We start from the raw sequence: 17,103 nt of genomic DNA, 5'->3' as shown, positions 1-17,103 counted from the left end.
GGTTGAGAGAATACAACGTGATGAAATACTTATTTTACGACATAGGGCAGGAATGACGTTTTATGTTGTACTGCAACAGCATTTCAGAAATCCGTTTCATGTAACAGTTAATTAGACTAAAGATGTGTTTGTTCCTTCGCATGACAAATACTATTTCATGACATAAGTACTTTTTTATGTTGTTATGACGCGGTTATTCCTTGCGGAAAGTTTAAAATTTACTTTTGATTAACACTTTGTTTTATGACTCATTCTAAAACAAATTACATTCTCAAGGGTGTCAATCAACTTGTACAAGGGCTAACACCCTAAGAGTGTTAAAGAACACCTTTAATCTACCGGTGAATGCAAACTAAGATAGCATGCTGCCGATTTTAGCAGCCTTCTTCGGATATTGTTTCATACGAGTAAGAAGTTTACAAGCCATAAGCACCACATTAAGTTTTCACTTGCACAGAAATTGTCAATAAAGACGCAGTAAAATATGCACGAGAGAGGACTCACTACACTGGTGACTGCCCTCCACCACTCTATATGCTCCACAATTTAAAGACATTTACTCGCAGGTGACAGTCTGCGCAATTACGAAGGAAACAAGTACGTACGCTGCCTTTTTCTCGTCAATACATAACAAAAAACCTAATATATCTAACTCAATGGAAGATATTCCCAAGTAAAAATGTGTACAAGCAAACATTATTCGGCCTAGTCCCTAAAACAACCTCCGCTAAAACTTGTTTTTTGAAGCGCAGACATCCTTAAAAAACGGTGCTCGGCTCACTTTACCGTAGCGCACTTTCCACCGTCTTTTCATATTTTACACCATTCAAAATATGCAGGGTGTTTCATGCAACAGTACCATATTTTATGATTAAGGTAGGTGTATCACTCTAATTAAGGGTGCTGAAATGGTGTAGTTATGGGTCTAAGTCTCTGGAACAGGCGTTTTGCACCTCTTTAATGTGTAAAATGTCAGTGCACCCTACATGTAAACATGAGCGTCCTCGCATGGAAATGAATATGCTGAAACCATAAATATAATTTAATTTTACCGGTGCACGAACACGATTAATTTTACATTATTAAAAAAAATACCCAAGAAGAAATTGTGTCAACAGGAAAGGGTGAGTTGGGGCACGACATCGCTCGAGAAACGATGCAAACCCTATCCTTTGTTCAGGTGTTGCTGACCGCTGCCCTTGCTACGACTTCGCCAACCTCGCCCGGAAATCTTCTCCACGACCCGCTGACACGGGATGACTCACGGATCGCCGCGGAGCATCTGGCGACAGGCCCACCAATGCTTTCACCGACCACGCGGCTCACACGGCCCGACCCGGGCGCGTACATCTTCGACGCCTGGCAACACTCAAGCTCGGGGACATCACGTGACCCCTGCCTCCGCGGCCGACTACAAAAGCCCACCACGCGGGACGGCCAGTTGGGGCACGACATCGCTCGAGAAACGATGCAAACCCTATCCTTTGTTCAGGTTGGTCCCCTTTCTAATGCCGCCTGTTATCGTAGTAACGATTTGTGTTTGATGGCGATGTTGTGCCCCTACGACCTCCCTGACTGTCGTAAGCATGTGCTCGCGTTCCTTGTCAAATGCATTCATGTTCGTTATTTGTCCCTTTTACTACTGCAAATATCGGGTGACATTGAGACAAACCCAGGCCCAACTGTGGAGGAGCAGTTAGATAGTATTCTTGAAATTATCACCAGGATTGAAAAGAGCCAGAACGATGTGCTTGCCGAGCTTGGGCGGGTTAAGAGCGCTCAAAAGTCCACCGACGAAAATGTGAGTGCACTTTCCGATAGAGTTACAGCTCTCGAGGCCCAGTTAGCCGCAGGGAAGGCCTCTCCCATACGCGACGTTCTTGACCATGAGGCCTCAGGCGGTATTGTGTCGGAACTTTACAAGGTAAATTCGCGATGATACGACACAGATAATGGACTGCGGAGGTCAAATCTGCTGTTTTTTGGCATTCCGGACTCGCAGACTGAAACATGGACCCAGTCGGAGGAAAAGGTAATCCGGGTTTCTGCACAAAACCTAGGCATCCGAGATAAGCCCCGAAAACCTTGAACGCTCCCACTAGCTGGGAAAGTTCACGGCTAACAAAAACCGACCGATTATCGTGAGATTCTTGCGCTTCAACGACAAGCAGAACGTTCTGTTTTCTGGAGGAAAACTAAAGGAAACTCGGTACGCGGTGCGTGAGGACTTCTCGCTTTCAGTACGCACGGCTCGCACTAAACTCTTTCATTATGGCAAATCACTGAACTCCCTTTTCAAAATTTGCTTTGAAAAACTGTACGTCAATGACAGGTGTTTCCAGTATGACTCTACGACCGACTCCGTCACAGAGATTCCTAGATAGCGACGAGGACCTGTCTCTGATCGGTCACCGCCGCCCGTTACTACGCGACGTATAAAGACTTCGAATCATAAAGTCACATTCACTAATATCCGTAGCCTCCTTCCCAAACGTGACGAGCTCAGTCGCTTTATTCAAGATAATAATTCTGACATTGTCATTGTTACAGAAACGTGGTTACAGCCTGAGATAAGTGACAGCGAAATTTCCCCCCCTAACTTAATGTTTAATATTTAGCGATGTGATCGGTCCGCACAGAGAGGAGGTGGCGTGCTAATAGCGGTAAAAAAGTGGATTTTCGTATAACATTGTTCGGAACGATCGCGAATCACGTGGTGGGGGCGTTGCAGTTATCCTGAAAAATCATTTGGATTTTGTTGTAATCAATGACGCTCCTGATATTGAGTGTTTATGGCTAAAGCTTACCGGGTTTACTCCGCCAATCGTCGTCGGCGTAGTCTATCGTCCGCCAAATGCTTGCTCATCCGTTCTTGATCTTCTTGCTGATTTTGTTTTTAAGATTAAACAAAAATACCCGGTTCTTGTTATGGCTGGTGACTTTAACTTACCCTTAATCGATTGGGATTCTATGTGTAGTGGCAGTGATTGCCCTAATTCATCCTTGCTAGTTGACCTGGTTTATAATAACAATCTACTTCAAATTGTTAGTAGTCCAACACGAATCACCTCGTCTTCTCAATCTACACTAGACCTCGTGTTTCTATCGGAACCACTTGCAGCACGTACGTACGACTGCCAAGTGGTGGATGGGATCTCTGATCATCAAATGGTACTCGTTGAGTTTTCTACTTCAACACTTCGTCCTTCATTACGTAAAAAGAAGATTTCTAGGCGTGTGTTTAATTTTTCTAAAGCAGAAGACGAGTCACTACTTGACGCGCTTGAGGTGTCGTTTGATTCTTTTTCAAACATGTGTTCTGATGGTTCTTCTATTGATACCCTTTGGAATTATTTTAAAGAAACCGTGCTTGAATGTTTACGAAGGTTTGTTCCACCGAGTGTCAAAGTTACCAGAAAACATAATCCATGGATCACTCGCGATATCCTACGCCTAAAACGAAAAATTAATCGTGCCAGGAAGGGCAAAAGACGTTTAAATATCAATGAAATGCGTACAAGACTGAAAGCTGTGATTCGCCTAGCAAAACATAAGTATAACAATATAACTTTGCACACGTTCCTTAGGGAATCACCCGATAAGTTTTGGAGGTCTTTGTCCCCGGTTCGAAAAGACATTTCCAAACTTATGGTTTCGGACAGATTAATAACGGATGACTGTGCCATCGCTGAAGGTTTCAATGATTATTTTTTGTCTGTTTTCACCTCAGATAACGGCATTATTCCTTGTTTAAACCTGTCACCCAACCTATCAGTGTTACCCAATGTTTTTATCTCTCCCGATGGACTGTTTTCAGCGTTGCTTAATCTTTCGACAAAAAAAGCTGCTGGTCACGATGGCATTCCAAATATGTTCCTCGTTCGCTACGCAGAATAGTGCTCAAAGTATCTTTATCTAATTTTTAAACGATCATTGTCGGAGTCCGTCATTCTTGTAGAATGGAAGATTGCCAAGATCGTTCCCGTTCACAAATCTGGATCTCATCTCTTGCCTGGGAAGTTCCGGCCAATTCCTTTGCTTCCTTACTGCTCTAAACTCTTAGAGCACGTTGTTTTTAAACATTTGGCGGCGTATTTAGAAAATCACAACTTTTTAATGTGAATCAACATGGTTTTCGTCATGGCCTTTCAACCACAACGCAATTACTTGAAACCGTTCATGATTTTGCTGAAATATTAAATCGTTCTAAACAGGTTGATGTAATTTTTCTTGACCTCGCCAAAGCGTTTGACAGAGTGTCACACTGTAAACTGCTTCTAAAACTTAAATCAATCGTGCAAAACGATATCATCCACTCCTGGCTTGAAAATTACTTGCTAGAAAGAAAACAGTACGTTCAGATAAACTCTAGTGCATCCTCACCAGTCCCTGTGCTATCAGGCGTTCCACAAGGGTCAGTCCTTGGGCCTTCACCTTTTTCAATTTTTATAAATGAAATCACTGCTAACATTCCTGTGCGAGCACGTTTATTCGCGGACGATGTTGTTATCTTCACTGAGGTAAATGGTGTTAGTGACCAGACATTACTTAACAGCTGCTTATCCAAGATCCACGATTGGTGTGACTCGTGGCAGATGTCACTAAATGTTAACAAATGTGTTCGCATGCATATAACCCGCAAAACTAGTTTTCTTTTCTATAATTATACCATTAACAATACTGTCCTAGCCGAAGTGACTTCCTATAAATACCTCGGTGTAATCATTTCAAACGACCTGCGTTGGAACACCCATATCAAATATATTGTTCGCAAGGCATTAACTAAGCTCTGGTTTCTCCGGTGAAATTTAAAGCAAACCTCATCGGATGTAAAATTAACAGCCTATAAAACGTTTGTTCTGCCTATATTAGAGTATGCGTCCGTTGTCTGGGACCCGTTTACTAAAACCAACATAAATTTACTTGAATCCATACAGAGAAAAGGCTTGCGTTTCACATACAACAAATTTCAGAGACAATACCCGGTTTCCGAACTATATGTGTGTTCCAGCATTAGCCCATTAACCCATAGACGCATGTTTCAAAGATTAAAATTTTTGCTCGACCTACTAAACAACCGATTTAATATTGACACCTCTACATATATTTCACCTGCTCTCCATAATTACCCCACGCGAAATTTTCATTGTAGATCATTACAAGAATACAGCTGTGGGATCGATGTATTTAAGTTCTCATTTTTCCCAAGGACCATTCATGATTGGAATGCCCTACCCAGTCATATAATAAATGCCTCATCTGAGTCATCACTCATTGCTAACCTTTGCAGTTTCTGTAAGTCCTGCGATTGACGGTATTTCTTGCAGGTTGTTTTGTTGTTGTTGTTGTTTTGCTCTAATTTTTATTCAACACCGTATAATGATGACATTGATTGCCTTATTCGCGTGTGCTAAAATTACTAGAAATGTATGCCTTTATACAACATTATGTACCCCCTCCTACCACATCTCCCAAAAGAAATAGTAGTATCAATAAATAAAAAAAAAAATTCTTCCTTTCATATTACTATCAGCTCCAATATCGAGGCTACTTTTGTTTGTGTTACATCGTCCTGCACAAAAACTATAATCGGTGTCTGCTACCGACCTCCAAATTAGAGCTTCATTCTCTGCTGCTTGAAATCAATGAGCGGTACCCAAGATCAAATGTCTTAGTCTTTGGCGACTTTAACTTCCCTAACATAGATTGGTTTAGTCTAACAACTAGTGGGTCCAGTGAAGCCAGGGATTTTCTCGATCTATGCTTAAACCATAATCTCACCCAAGTCGTCGACAAACCTACACGTGAAGACAACATCCTTGGTCTTATTCTAACGACGTCCCCAGACCTGGTGACAACTATTTGCCAAAGGAAAGGTTTTAGCGACCACAATCTGCTGACCGTGGAGTTATCCTTACCAATCCATTATAGAAACCCATCCTCAAAAATGATCAAGGACTACTCCAAAGTCAATTTCGACGCAAGGAACAGCAATCTTTCTGCATATCTGCCTTTGTATACCGCCAGTTTTTACTCTAGGACCGTAGAACAGAACTGGTTACTTTTTAAGAACAAGTTAAATAATCTCGTTGACCTGTTTGTACCCTCTGTACATATACGGAGCAATCATTGCAACCCATGGTATAACAAAGCATCAAGGTCCCTCAACAATAAAAAAAAGAGATTGTTTAGAAGAGCAAGGCATCTAGACTGCGACGCTGCCTGGGATGCATACTTTTTGCGCCTTAAGACCTACACTCGGAACCTTCGTCTGGCTAAACACAAGTTCTTTTTTGAGGATCTTTTCGGTATCCTGCGTAACAACCCTAAAAAATTCTGGAAGATAATATCCCCCAACTCTCGCTCCTCCTCTATCCAGCTAACCAACGAGGACGGGTCCCCGATATCTGAAGCGGACTGTGCCACAGTATTAAACGGCTATTTTTCGTCTGTGTTTACATTAGAAGACGCCGACGTTCCTATATTGGCAGCACTACCGTGCGAGTCAATGGAAGCTATTGACATCTCATGCGCTGGAATAGAGAAACTCCTTGACAACTTGAAATTGACATCCTCTGGAGGACCTGACGAGATCACCCCCAAAATTCTTCATTACACCAAAGCAATATCCGACGAATTTCTCTACTTAATATTCTCGCAGTCCTTATCGCAGGGATGCCTACCATCCGACTAGAAACTGGGTAAGGTCGTTCCGGTCTTTAAAATTGGGGATCGTTCTTCGGCTTCGAACTACCGCCCTATATCTCTAACCTGCGTAGCCTCAAAACTCCTAGAGCATATTATCTACTCAAACGTTGTATCTCATCTTGAGAGTAATAACTTCTTTTACAACAAGCAACACGGTTTTCGTAAGGGACTGTCTTGTGAGACGCAACTCGTAGAATTCACCCACCAGTTATACACTAATTTTGAATCCAACCACGAAACTGATGCCCTATTTTTAGACTTTTCAAAGGCTTTCGACCGCGTTGCTCACTGTCGCCTGCTTGCCAAACTTTCATGCCTCGGAATTGACCCTCTCATTCTCTCCTGGATCCAGGATTTCCTCTCCTCTCGCACTCAATTCACCACAATTAATAGTTCCTCATCCACCCGCGCTGAGGTTACTTCGGGAGTTCCCCAGGGCTCGGGTCTTGGTCCCCTACTTTTTCTGATCTTTATTAATGACATTCCAGGCAAAATATCCTCTAACATCCGCCTTTTCGCTGACGACTCCGTCCTATACCGAAGGATACCTTCTTTTGAAGACCATCTTTTACTTCAAAGAGACCCGGACGAAATCCAGGCATGGTGCACCAGGTGGTTAATGACGCTAAACAAATCTAAATGCAAGGTAGTCCAATTTTCATGAAAACGGCAAGGATCTCAGTTCTCCTACAAGTTAGAAAATAACTTAGTCGAAGACGTCCCGTCCTATACATACCTCGGTGTGACTCTAACTAACGATCTTACCTGGAACGCTCACATCGAACTTATATGCACCGAGGCGTCTCGCTGCCTCGGTTACATAAGTCTAAGCCTGAAATCGGCTCCCCCATTCGTGCGAAAGTTGGCTTATGAGACATACATTCGACCCAAATCGGAATATGCTGCGGACATTTGGAGCCCTCACCAAATATACTTTTTAAATCATCTCGAGGCAGTCCGGAACCGCGCTGCCAGGTTTATTTTGAGGAAATACGATTGGTCGGTTAGTGTATCCGCCCTAAAGAGCGAACTGAACCTTCCTTTACTAAACGTCCGCCGTAAGATAGCGCGGCTCTGTCTCTTTCACAAAATTTACTACTACCTCCCTGCGCTCCGAGACCCGCTCCTCCTACCCCCCAGGCGATCTTCATCGCGGCTAAATCACCCGTGTCACGTTTCTCGCATCTCAGGCAGCACATCCTATTTTAACTCCTCCTTCTTCCCTCGTTCTATTGTAGATAGGAACGACCTCCCCTCACTTATTGTGACCCAGACGGATCCCACCGCATTTCGCAACGCTCTTTGTGCTCATTTCTGTTAATCCCACTGTGCCTTTCTATTTGTTTGTCTTGTGCTTTACTGGTTGCCATGTATCAATGTTTTCATCCCCTTACGCTCCCTATGTACCCAGACTAATTTGTGTATTGCCGTTGCTCGTGGCGATGCCACGTTGTTTTGCAGCACCCCATGTATCCGCATATGTCGTTGTTACTGTTTTATGCTCTCGTGTTATGTACCCCCCCTTATGTAATGCCCTCAACGAGGGCCTTTAAGGGAACTTGAATAAATAAATAAATAAATGTACCGGCCAGGAGCGACCAAAGAAAATGTTAACGAGCAGGTGAACTGGTTTACCATGATCGCTCTAAAAAAGATTACGGCACGAAGGACACAAAAGTTTGAACACATCGCCATTTCAAAACAAAGTTGGGCTCATATCAGTGCAAAGAGGTCTCAGGGAACAACTGTTTTACTCTTAGGTTCCCTCTTTTTGACCGTGTCCATCCGTATTTATTAAGCAAAAGCCTTACTTTAAAAACCCTTTTAATACGTTTTAATAATAATTTTGCACCTACAGAAACATTTTAAATCGCAACAGATTGATTCCCTTTCCTTTAAATACAGTAAAACCAACGAAGCCAACAGACGAGATGGTTTACAATTGCAAAGCCAACAAGGTCTGTTTGTCTTGTCGCAGCCTTAGCATTTACTCATGCTGAGGCTATTGCCAAAATATTCATGCATCATACTGCAAATTTGACTGTGGACCCCTAGTACCAGTATGTCTCTTGAACATGAACAAGCTTTTTGAACCTTATCAGGCACGTGTGTCTTAGTGGTCACCACGAAGTCCGCCTTCCCTAAGTGTGGCAGAGTAAATAACCAGTTGACACGCAAGGTGATTACCTAACTTAACCAAAGTTTGGCAACCTGAGGGACCTCACTTGGGCTGATAAGATGTTGCTGCAAGCAGATAGTTAAGTCCAAGGTATTATGCCTTGGCCCTAGCTATCTAAGAAAAGTCATCGGCTTTGGTCTGGTTCGCCATAATAGTGCCACAGACGACTCAAAGATGCCAGGCAACAACCAAACAATCATCAGGAAAGCCTATCTTTGGTAGTTGCTCGTTAATCTGGGCCCCAGAATACCGGTTGAAAACGAACTGCCGGGGAGGAAAGCCTAACTTTGGAATTAAATAAGCGATTTAGGTTTAGGTGGCCATACCCTGACTCTTACCAAAGAATATCTGGTTGGGCGATACCTTAGCTTCTGCGGGGTTTAAAGGTCATTAATTAACCACATTGAATAAACCTAAGACTGGGGCAGAAAATAACATAAAAGTCGAAGGAACAGAAAAGGACATGACGATGTCTGGAGACGTCGTCCTCTCCTTTCCTGTTACTTCGACTCGTTCTTTTCTGCCCCAGTCTCAGGTTTATTCAATATAGTTAACATTCACCAGCTCGCCTGCACCCTTACTATATTATCCTATAAATTAAATTCCCAGAAAAATAAAATCAAACTGCGGGCCGAGAAACTTCACTGCCTTGGCACGCACCTCCAGAGCCGGAAGTTGAAAAACTATGCTGTACATAACCACGTACTATGACAGCTGGCCCTGTTATATCTCATGAGCCTGGGCGCTTACTTACGAGCAAAAAGGAAACGACACGGAAGCCAGAGCTAGTGCATTTCTTTTTACAGTATGTACAACGAGTTTTATTAACATTCGGCGCGGGGAGCGCCTTGCTGCGATGCACAGCGCGAGCGAGCTCAACAATATATTACACGGTTGGAGAAGTCCGGCGCGGCACCGCCGCTGGGGCGCGGCTTCTTCGCTGGTATGGAAGCGGGCGTGCCCGGTCGGCTGTGGCGTGCCGGAGAGTTCGTCGAGGTTGGAGGGTTTCCAGTATGACTTCGGGACCTCACAGAAAAAGGAAGGCAAAAACAAAATACGATTGTTAATAAAGCTTCTGGTGCAAGCTACTCAAGTGAAGGTGTCACAGTTTGAACATCAAAATAAAATATAAAAAAGTGAAGTTACATGCGCTTTTCAGGCAAATTTGTTGCTTTCCACTAGGTTGGAGGCGTCAGCCTGAGTGCTACTAAAATTGATGAAGTGTAAAGAAAGACATAAACAAAATACGACTGTTATTAAAGCTTCTTGTGTGAGTTACGCGAGTAAGGGTGGTGTATTTTGAACATTGCATGAAGAAACAAAGAAGTCATCTGCAAACAGCGAAAGTATGCGGACGAGCTCGTTGGAAAACGTTATAATCTAAACCCTAATAAATGGAGATATAAACGAAAAAAAAAAAAGATCACACAAAATATCAAGGTTTTGTGTCGTCTCGTTCGTTGTTTTATTTATCCTTGCCTCGGTGTCTAAATTATGAAGTCAGTTGACCCTTTCAAAATTATATTGTAACTAAACAACGTTTTAATGACATCAGATGAATTTCTGTTCAAATGATGTTGTAAAAAGGAGAAACTAAAAAAGCACTAAACAGAAGGGGACATTGGGCCAAGTGTTTCGGTTAAAGCACCAGTATATGTGAAGCGGCTAAAACACCATAACCTGAGGCGGCTCGCGATGGAGGTTAAGGCATTCCGAGTCATTAATATTGGTATGCACGAATGTTGCGACGCAGTGCACTCAATATGTGATCACTACTGTGTGCTGGAGATTAAATATCCCGGAGTTCGGAGGGAAGTGCATTGACTAAACAAGCCCCGAACCGTAGAATCATGAGGTGCCTCAGCACGATAGACTATTCTACCGTTATATTAATAACTGACGCAACATAGGGAGGAATACTTGCGCCCAGTCGTCTGTTTTGTGTTCTGTTTAGTTCTGGACATCTTTGATCAAGAACTGAAATTGGCGACTCCAACCGTTCGCATTGAAACGGAGAAGATTTTGTTTGGTCTATCTGGTTTTGTTGATACGCTCCTTTGTCAATTGAAGTCAATTCGTTTATCTCAGTTGATTATTTTTAAATGAAGTTCATGCGAACCTAGGCTTCGATTAATCACGGAATGCGTCTTGCTGTTTCTCAAACGTACAAGAATGACAGTGAGGAACGCATCGTGACCTGTGCTTCTTAACTTGTTTTTGGGTCATAATCTAAGAACTAAAAAGAAACATTAAATAGGCCGACAACATCCTCTATGCGGAGTTTGGCAAAATGAGCAACCGAATACTCCACTTGGCTCAACCCCCTGCTCCATTTCACACAGCTGGTGTTAAAGAGTGCTGCACGTTGCTCAAACTTAGTGCCGTGCTTTTTTATTGGGTTGGTTTGAAAACGGGAATGAATCAACAATATAAGTTACGAATCCAGATATTACCATTTTCTAACTGCATAAATGTGCATTTATCGGTTCTTTCTGAGACGGCAGTACAACTCTGTTAAACATTTTACAAAAAACCAACGTCAATACAAATTTAACAAATATATATATATATATAGTTATCCCCATTTTTGAATTAACCAGGATAATTTATATTACATTTTGAAATATCTCACTTTCCGATCCGACTTCAATTGGGGAAATTAAATGCCGCGTCCCGATCGAACTGGGTCATCGTCCGAAGTCCCCTGGGAGAACAGCGTTGGCTTTTGAGCAATACTTGTGTTTATGCGGAAAAGCAAACTCAACGAAACAGCTCCTGCCGGTGTTCGGTTGCTGTATGGGTGACAATGCACGTCCGGTCACACACATGCGTATGACTACGACCGACGCCGACATGGCAGGTTTTTAATCCTCTTGTGACAGCTTACGGCCGGCTGCGCTGCTCCGGCGCCGGTCGCAAGCCGTCACGAAAGGCTGAAAACCCGGTTTTTAGCCTCTCCGGTCATAAGTCGCAAGTGAGTAAACGGGGTTTAAGATGACTTCTAAACTCGGCCTACTTCTATCATGTACATGATGGAAACTAACATTTATTATTATTATTATCATTATCATTATTACTGACACCCGATATATTATTAACAAATATAGCGCTGAACCTTCAATGTTCTAATGATATGGTTCTTGTATAGTTTTTCAAGAATCTTCAAATCAGAATTTACGTGCTCAATACAGAGAAAACTCTGCTAAGGCGAATGTAACAGTGATTTTGAAATCTAAATCTCAGAAGCAACGCCGAGCCCTCCTTTGCGTGGCACTGTTTTACTTCCTTTCCCATCCAATGATCTTTGGGTTAACATAGAATTAATAAAACAAATAAAATTGGCAATATAAAAACTTTCTTTTTCTTCGTCTTTGATGTCTACAGACGGTGAAAGGTAAAGAGTTCAGTGGAAGCACCTTAACCTCTCTTTCTATTTTCGACAGCGTTCGCTCTGCTAAAGTACGAAGGGCTGGGAGGAGTTTCCTTGAATTTTTAACCTGCCACCGACTCTAGCTTTCAATGCAAATTAACACCTCTATTTTAAAACATTTCATGGTCCTTCCTGTCCTGGTAATATTCAGATACCAAGCTCCATCAACTCAGCAACGTACCACTCTCTCACTGCCATCCGCCACCGTGGTGTCCACCACCACCGCCGCCACCGCCATAGCCTCCCCCGCCGCCGCCGCCTCCTGCTGCCACCTTGACGACTTCGACGTTCTCTACTTGGAAACCACCGCCTCCGCCTCCGTGTCCGCCTCCGAAGCCTCCACCTCCGAAGCCTCCGCCACCTCCGTAGCCGCCGCCTCCGTGGCCACCGCCGCCTCCAGAACTGTGCGTCTTGGTCTCTTCTTCAACGTGGACTTGCTGCAAATTGGCGCCCCCACCTCCACCTCCATGCCCACCTCCGAAGCCACCTCCTCCGCCGAAACCGCCTCCGCCGAAGCCACCTCCGCCGAAACCGCCACCCCCGTAGCCACCTCCTCCGAATCCACCACCGCCGTGGCCGCCACCGCCGCCGCCTCCTCCTCCGGAGATAGCCTTGACCTCGAACACCTCGTGTCCACCTCCGCCACCTCCGCCTCCGAATCCACCTCCTCCGAAGCCACCTCCACCAAACCCGCCTCCACCGAAGCCTCCTCCGCCGCCGCCGTGTCCGCCGCCGCCTCCTTGAACCTGAGCTTGGCCTTCCATGGCGACGATGTAACCGACGGGGCCGTGCCGGGTGGCACCAAGTGGCCGGCTCGGGAACTTGTTCGGTATCTGTGGGGAAAGATGTCTTCTTTTTCAGCCCGTGCTGGGTGTGCGCTATCAACCGACGAGAAGCCGCTACTTAGTGTGCTCCAGACGAAACACGTGAAATTTTGAATATCGATAGGACACCCTAGGGACATTTAAATTTACCAGGAGCCTTCTGGAAGCTTCAGAGTAGTGGCTGACGTTTCGCTCTAAGCCTATTTTCGAAAAAGCTGTCTTATGCAGAAATATCGGCTGCCACAATAAGGCTCTGACGAGGTTTTTTTTTTCAATTTCTTTCTGTCGGCTTCAGGTCCGGCTAACTTCGCGGTTTTCAAAGGGTTGTTGAGTCATTCAATGAAAAACTCAAGGTGCAAGAAGGCAGCCACTCTTGTCTCACCGTGAGGAGGTACCTAGTAAAACAATATTCAGGCATACAGCACCCATCATAATAAGGTCAGGAAGGCCATTGGAGTCTTCAGTCGGCTCATCTTCTTAGTTGGACTGCATTTTTTTGCCTTCCACGACAGAAAACAATGACTACAGCAACTCATTCGCAGAAACTTCGTGGACCGCTATATAAATGACAGCCTCCGACACCTCTGGCTACCGTCGGCTACGCACCTGAGAGCCTCTCAGCCATTTTCCCCTGAGGCTGCGTGTCCATTAAATCACGATTCAGATCGCCCACTTCAATAGTCGTACAAACTGTAAAAAATTTAAATGACTTCTGTTCTGAGTGCGACACAGGGCCGTATAGATAAAGTAGATTGAAATATTGAAATCGGCACCGCCTTATGTACTACGTTCCCTTGTGCCATTCGTAGTAGAGGTTTTTCAATGACATAGTACCTGGACATGCTGGAAGTCGATGGGCACGGAGCTGGTGTCCACATGGGCCGTGAAGCGACGCAGCGTGGTCACCTGACGGCCGCCGCCGCCACCACCACCACCACCGCCGCCTCCACCCTTAATGACGATGACGTTGGCGGTGTCTCCGCCACCACCTCCTCCACCTCCTCCGACAAACCCGCCTCCTCCGCCACCACCTTCCGTTACCGATGGCACGTCGATCGCTGCATTTGGAAAATAATAAATTAATACAGTCATATCTGCACTGTTTATTTCTCTCCGCATGAATTATACGGAGGCAAAAAAAAAGAAAACAGATCTGTATCAAACAGTTTTGCAGGTTCGTGTTTCTCCTCATGAATAAGGAAGAACGTTAAGGGTCGGTGATTGCAGCCATCATGTGTTTTCGGTATTTTGTGTAGAAAATCATAGCAGTGATGTTATATCTACAATCTGTTATGAATATGAATAAATATAGAAAGAATAATCGCTTTTTGGCAGTGTTTTTTTTTTTTACTTCAGGAACATTTTAAGAAGTTTCAGTAGACTGTTCAGTCCATTGAAATAAACGTATATTGGGACTGTCTAGGTCATCAAACTTTCTGTCTGCAATAAAAGATTGAGGCGTGCTCTACGTTTTCGCAGCAATGGTTTGCTTCTAACACAAGTAAGAACAAACTGGTGACTTCTGAAAAACAGGAATAATCAGCCTTAAAGGAACCATCTGGGAATCATCAATATTTCACTTGATGCTTATTTCACTAAATTAATTTTTTCGTTTCCTTTTTTTTTTTTTTTTGCTCTGTAAGTGTACACATATATTTCAACTTTCACCTTACCCTCATAGCGTCAGTGTTGGCGGTGCGGTTCTAAAAGATACTCTAGAGTCTTTCGTGCAGGCATGGAGAAGTATTCAAAGATAGAAGATTGTGTCTTTCAGACAGTGTATTCTTTTTGCGAGTATACTGCACTTTATAGCACTTTGATGTACGTGATGCTGCAGCTCTATGCTAGCGGGTTCGCGCTAAAAGTTTAAGAATTCTCAGGGCAACATTTTGCCCTGAGCTCTAATAAACTGCAACAAAAATGACCATAGTGTTACCCAACAGTATGGCGAGAATCTTCCTATGGTCATTACGATAACTATTTGAAACTTCTTCGTACTGTAAATAATATATAATATAAAAATGCTCGCCTTGAACATCGACAGAGTGGCCACCACCGCCTCCGCCTCCGAAACCGCCACCATGGCCACCTCCACCTCCAAAGCCTCCTCCGTGGCCTCCACCTCCGAAGCCTCCGCCTCCGAAGCCTCCACCACCGAAGCCTCCGCCGCCACCGCCAAGACCACCAGCGGAAACCAGTGCCCAACTCAGGGACAATGCAATCACCTAGAAAAAAAGCAGAAAAAAAAAAAACATTTTAAGCTTTACGAAAAGTTCGTCATGTTAAATGAGATAAATAATGTTAGAGAGTTTCCTTGAGAAAGAATGAGAAAGGTCAAGCGAAAGGCGCCTAAACTACGTTGATTTTCCAAGCACGCTAGCGACCTTCATGTAGTCTGAAGCTGTACTAAGACATTTCGGGATTTTTTTTTTTGGTATATTATGTCCTGTTTTTGAGTATTCAAGGAGCATATTTCCATGCCATCTTTTGTACCATGTATCTCGGTCACGAAACAGGGAGACGTAACCTCAATTAGTCGAAAGATATGCTTAGAAACAGCATATATTGTTACTTAGACACGTTTTAAATGTTTAATTGATCGTGTCCATTATGCGTTCATTACTTTCGTCAGCGAAGCATCAGATTTAATTTTATAAACTCAAACTACGCACTAGAGTAGGGCTGCTTAAGGCCATCGTTCTTATTGACCAATCGTTGGTCACTATGCAAATTGGCTGTTACACAAATCCCTTGTTGTAAAATCCTTCCGCTTTACCCATCTACGAAAAGCACGCATTTCTTTTCCGTCAGGGCACCGTTCAAGTTTCACTGGCTCGATAGTACCATGCATGTGTTCTTGGCCATGTTTTTTACAAGAAAGGTTCAGGCATTGCGCTAGTGCAAATGAGCATCGCTGGTTCTTACACTAATCTCTCTCTTATTATAGTGCTAAAAAGTTTCTGCAGTCTAGCACATTAAAAAAAAACCTAAATTTAGCGCGGGCGCAACATTCTCACATTTTGGGACTCACCGTTGCCTATATCTTATCACAGTGTAGCAGTCGCAGTGGGAGGTTTCTTTCTTTAGAGTACTTCCTATACCATATGTCTTACCGACACATCCCTTCTCTGCTGCGCTTCCTCTATGAAGGACGGCCGTAAAGCCAGGTAGCCGCTTTCTCCGCGTGCGTCGTCGGAGCGAAGAATTTTAAGCAGGGTAGCAGCACCAGTCGGGTGGGCGCTCTCTGGCAGCCGCATCGTGACCCCACTCTGGGAAGAGCCCACTTCCTCTTACCTTTGTGACGGCCATGCTAGTCTCGGGATGTCCGTTCGGCGCGGAGCCTTGGACAGCACTGATGCCCTCTCGGACTGTGGGCACGTCTTTTTATAAGGCTTACCCTCTCCTCGCGCCACCTGTGTCCGTGCGTGCCGCCGGGGCGAGAAGGGGACTCCAGAAGGGGGCCCTTCCGAGAGAGCGCGGGGGAAGTCCGCTCTTCCACGCCGACCACATAAAGCAGAAAGTGAGACGGCGTAGCCCACTTTCACTCTCGGTGCAACCACTCTCCTCGCCGGCCATCTCTCCGCCTCAGGTGTGCGGATGGTAGCGGAGAACCTCAACCGAAAACAGACACCGAATTTTTTTTCCCCCTTTCTGTGCCCACAAGGGTTGTGATGCAGGTTTCCGGATCTTCGCGGCGCCGTCTGGCGCGTACATGAAGACTGGATGCTACTCCCTGTGTCGCCTCCGCTGGAGACTAAGCCGTAGATCCGAATTGCCCGTTAGTTGCAGCGTTCGCCGGCGACATTCTCGCCTTGGTGTTTAGTGTCCTAGCGACCCATGAGTTACTGCTTATCGTCATCCCCGCTGCTTCGCCCTACTGCGTCTATTACTCGGTGGTGCGGCTATTTCTAGCGCACAGGAGGAAGGTAGCCGAGTTGTTCCCGCCATTGTCATGTAAAACG

The 17,103-nt window shown here is 44.5% G+C and overlaps 1 protein-coding gene and 1 pseudogene across 1 annotated transcript; one reads left to right on the top strand and one right to left on the bottom strand.

The window, feature by feature from the left end:
• Positions 1–5,447: 5,447 nt before the first annotated feature.
• Positions 5,448–6,115, top strand: LOC121836438 (annotated as a pseudogene).
• A 6,390-nt stretch (positions 6,116–12,505) lies between these two features.
• Positions 12,506–16,450, bottom strand: LOC121048333 (glycine-rich cell wall structural protein 1.8-like). Its single transcript, XM_042291248.1, has 5 exons — positions 16,436–16,450; positions 15,171–15,366; positions 13,976–14,199; positions 12,850–13,150; positions 12,506–12,807 (listed from the first exon to the last, which is right to left on the bottom strand). Exons 1-5 carry the CDS (start codon positions 16,448–16,450, stop codon positions 12,506–12,508), a joined length of 1,038 nt encoding a protein of 345 aa, XP_042147182.1.
• Positions 16,451–17,103: the final 653 nt, after the last annotated feature.

This window comes from Ixodes scapularis, unplaced genomic scaffold (genome assembly GCF_016920785.2).
Source record: "Ixodes scapularis isolate PalLabHiFi unplaced genomic scaffold, ASM1692078v2 PGA_scaffold2__306_contigs__length_199485367, whole genome shotgun sequence".
NCBI lineage: Eukaryota > Metazoa > Arthropoda > Arachnida > Ixodida > Ixodidae > Ixodes > Ixodes scapularis.
Note: the sequence above shows the minus strand (reverse complement) of the source record. Positions and strands in the feature narration are given on the sequence as shown.

Coding starts and splice junctions, on each gene's coding strand:
- LOC121048333 (XM_042291248.1), bottom strand. Junction 13,151..13,975: donor TCGACTTCCAGCATGTCCAG/GTACTATGTCAT, acceptor CTTTCCCCACAG/ATACCGAACAAGTTCCCGAG. Junction 12,808..12,849: donor AGGTGGCTACGGGGGTGGCG/GTTTCGGCGGAG, acceptor GTTTCGGCGGAG/GAGGTGGCTTCGGAGGTGGG.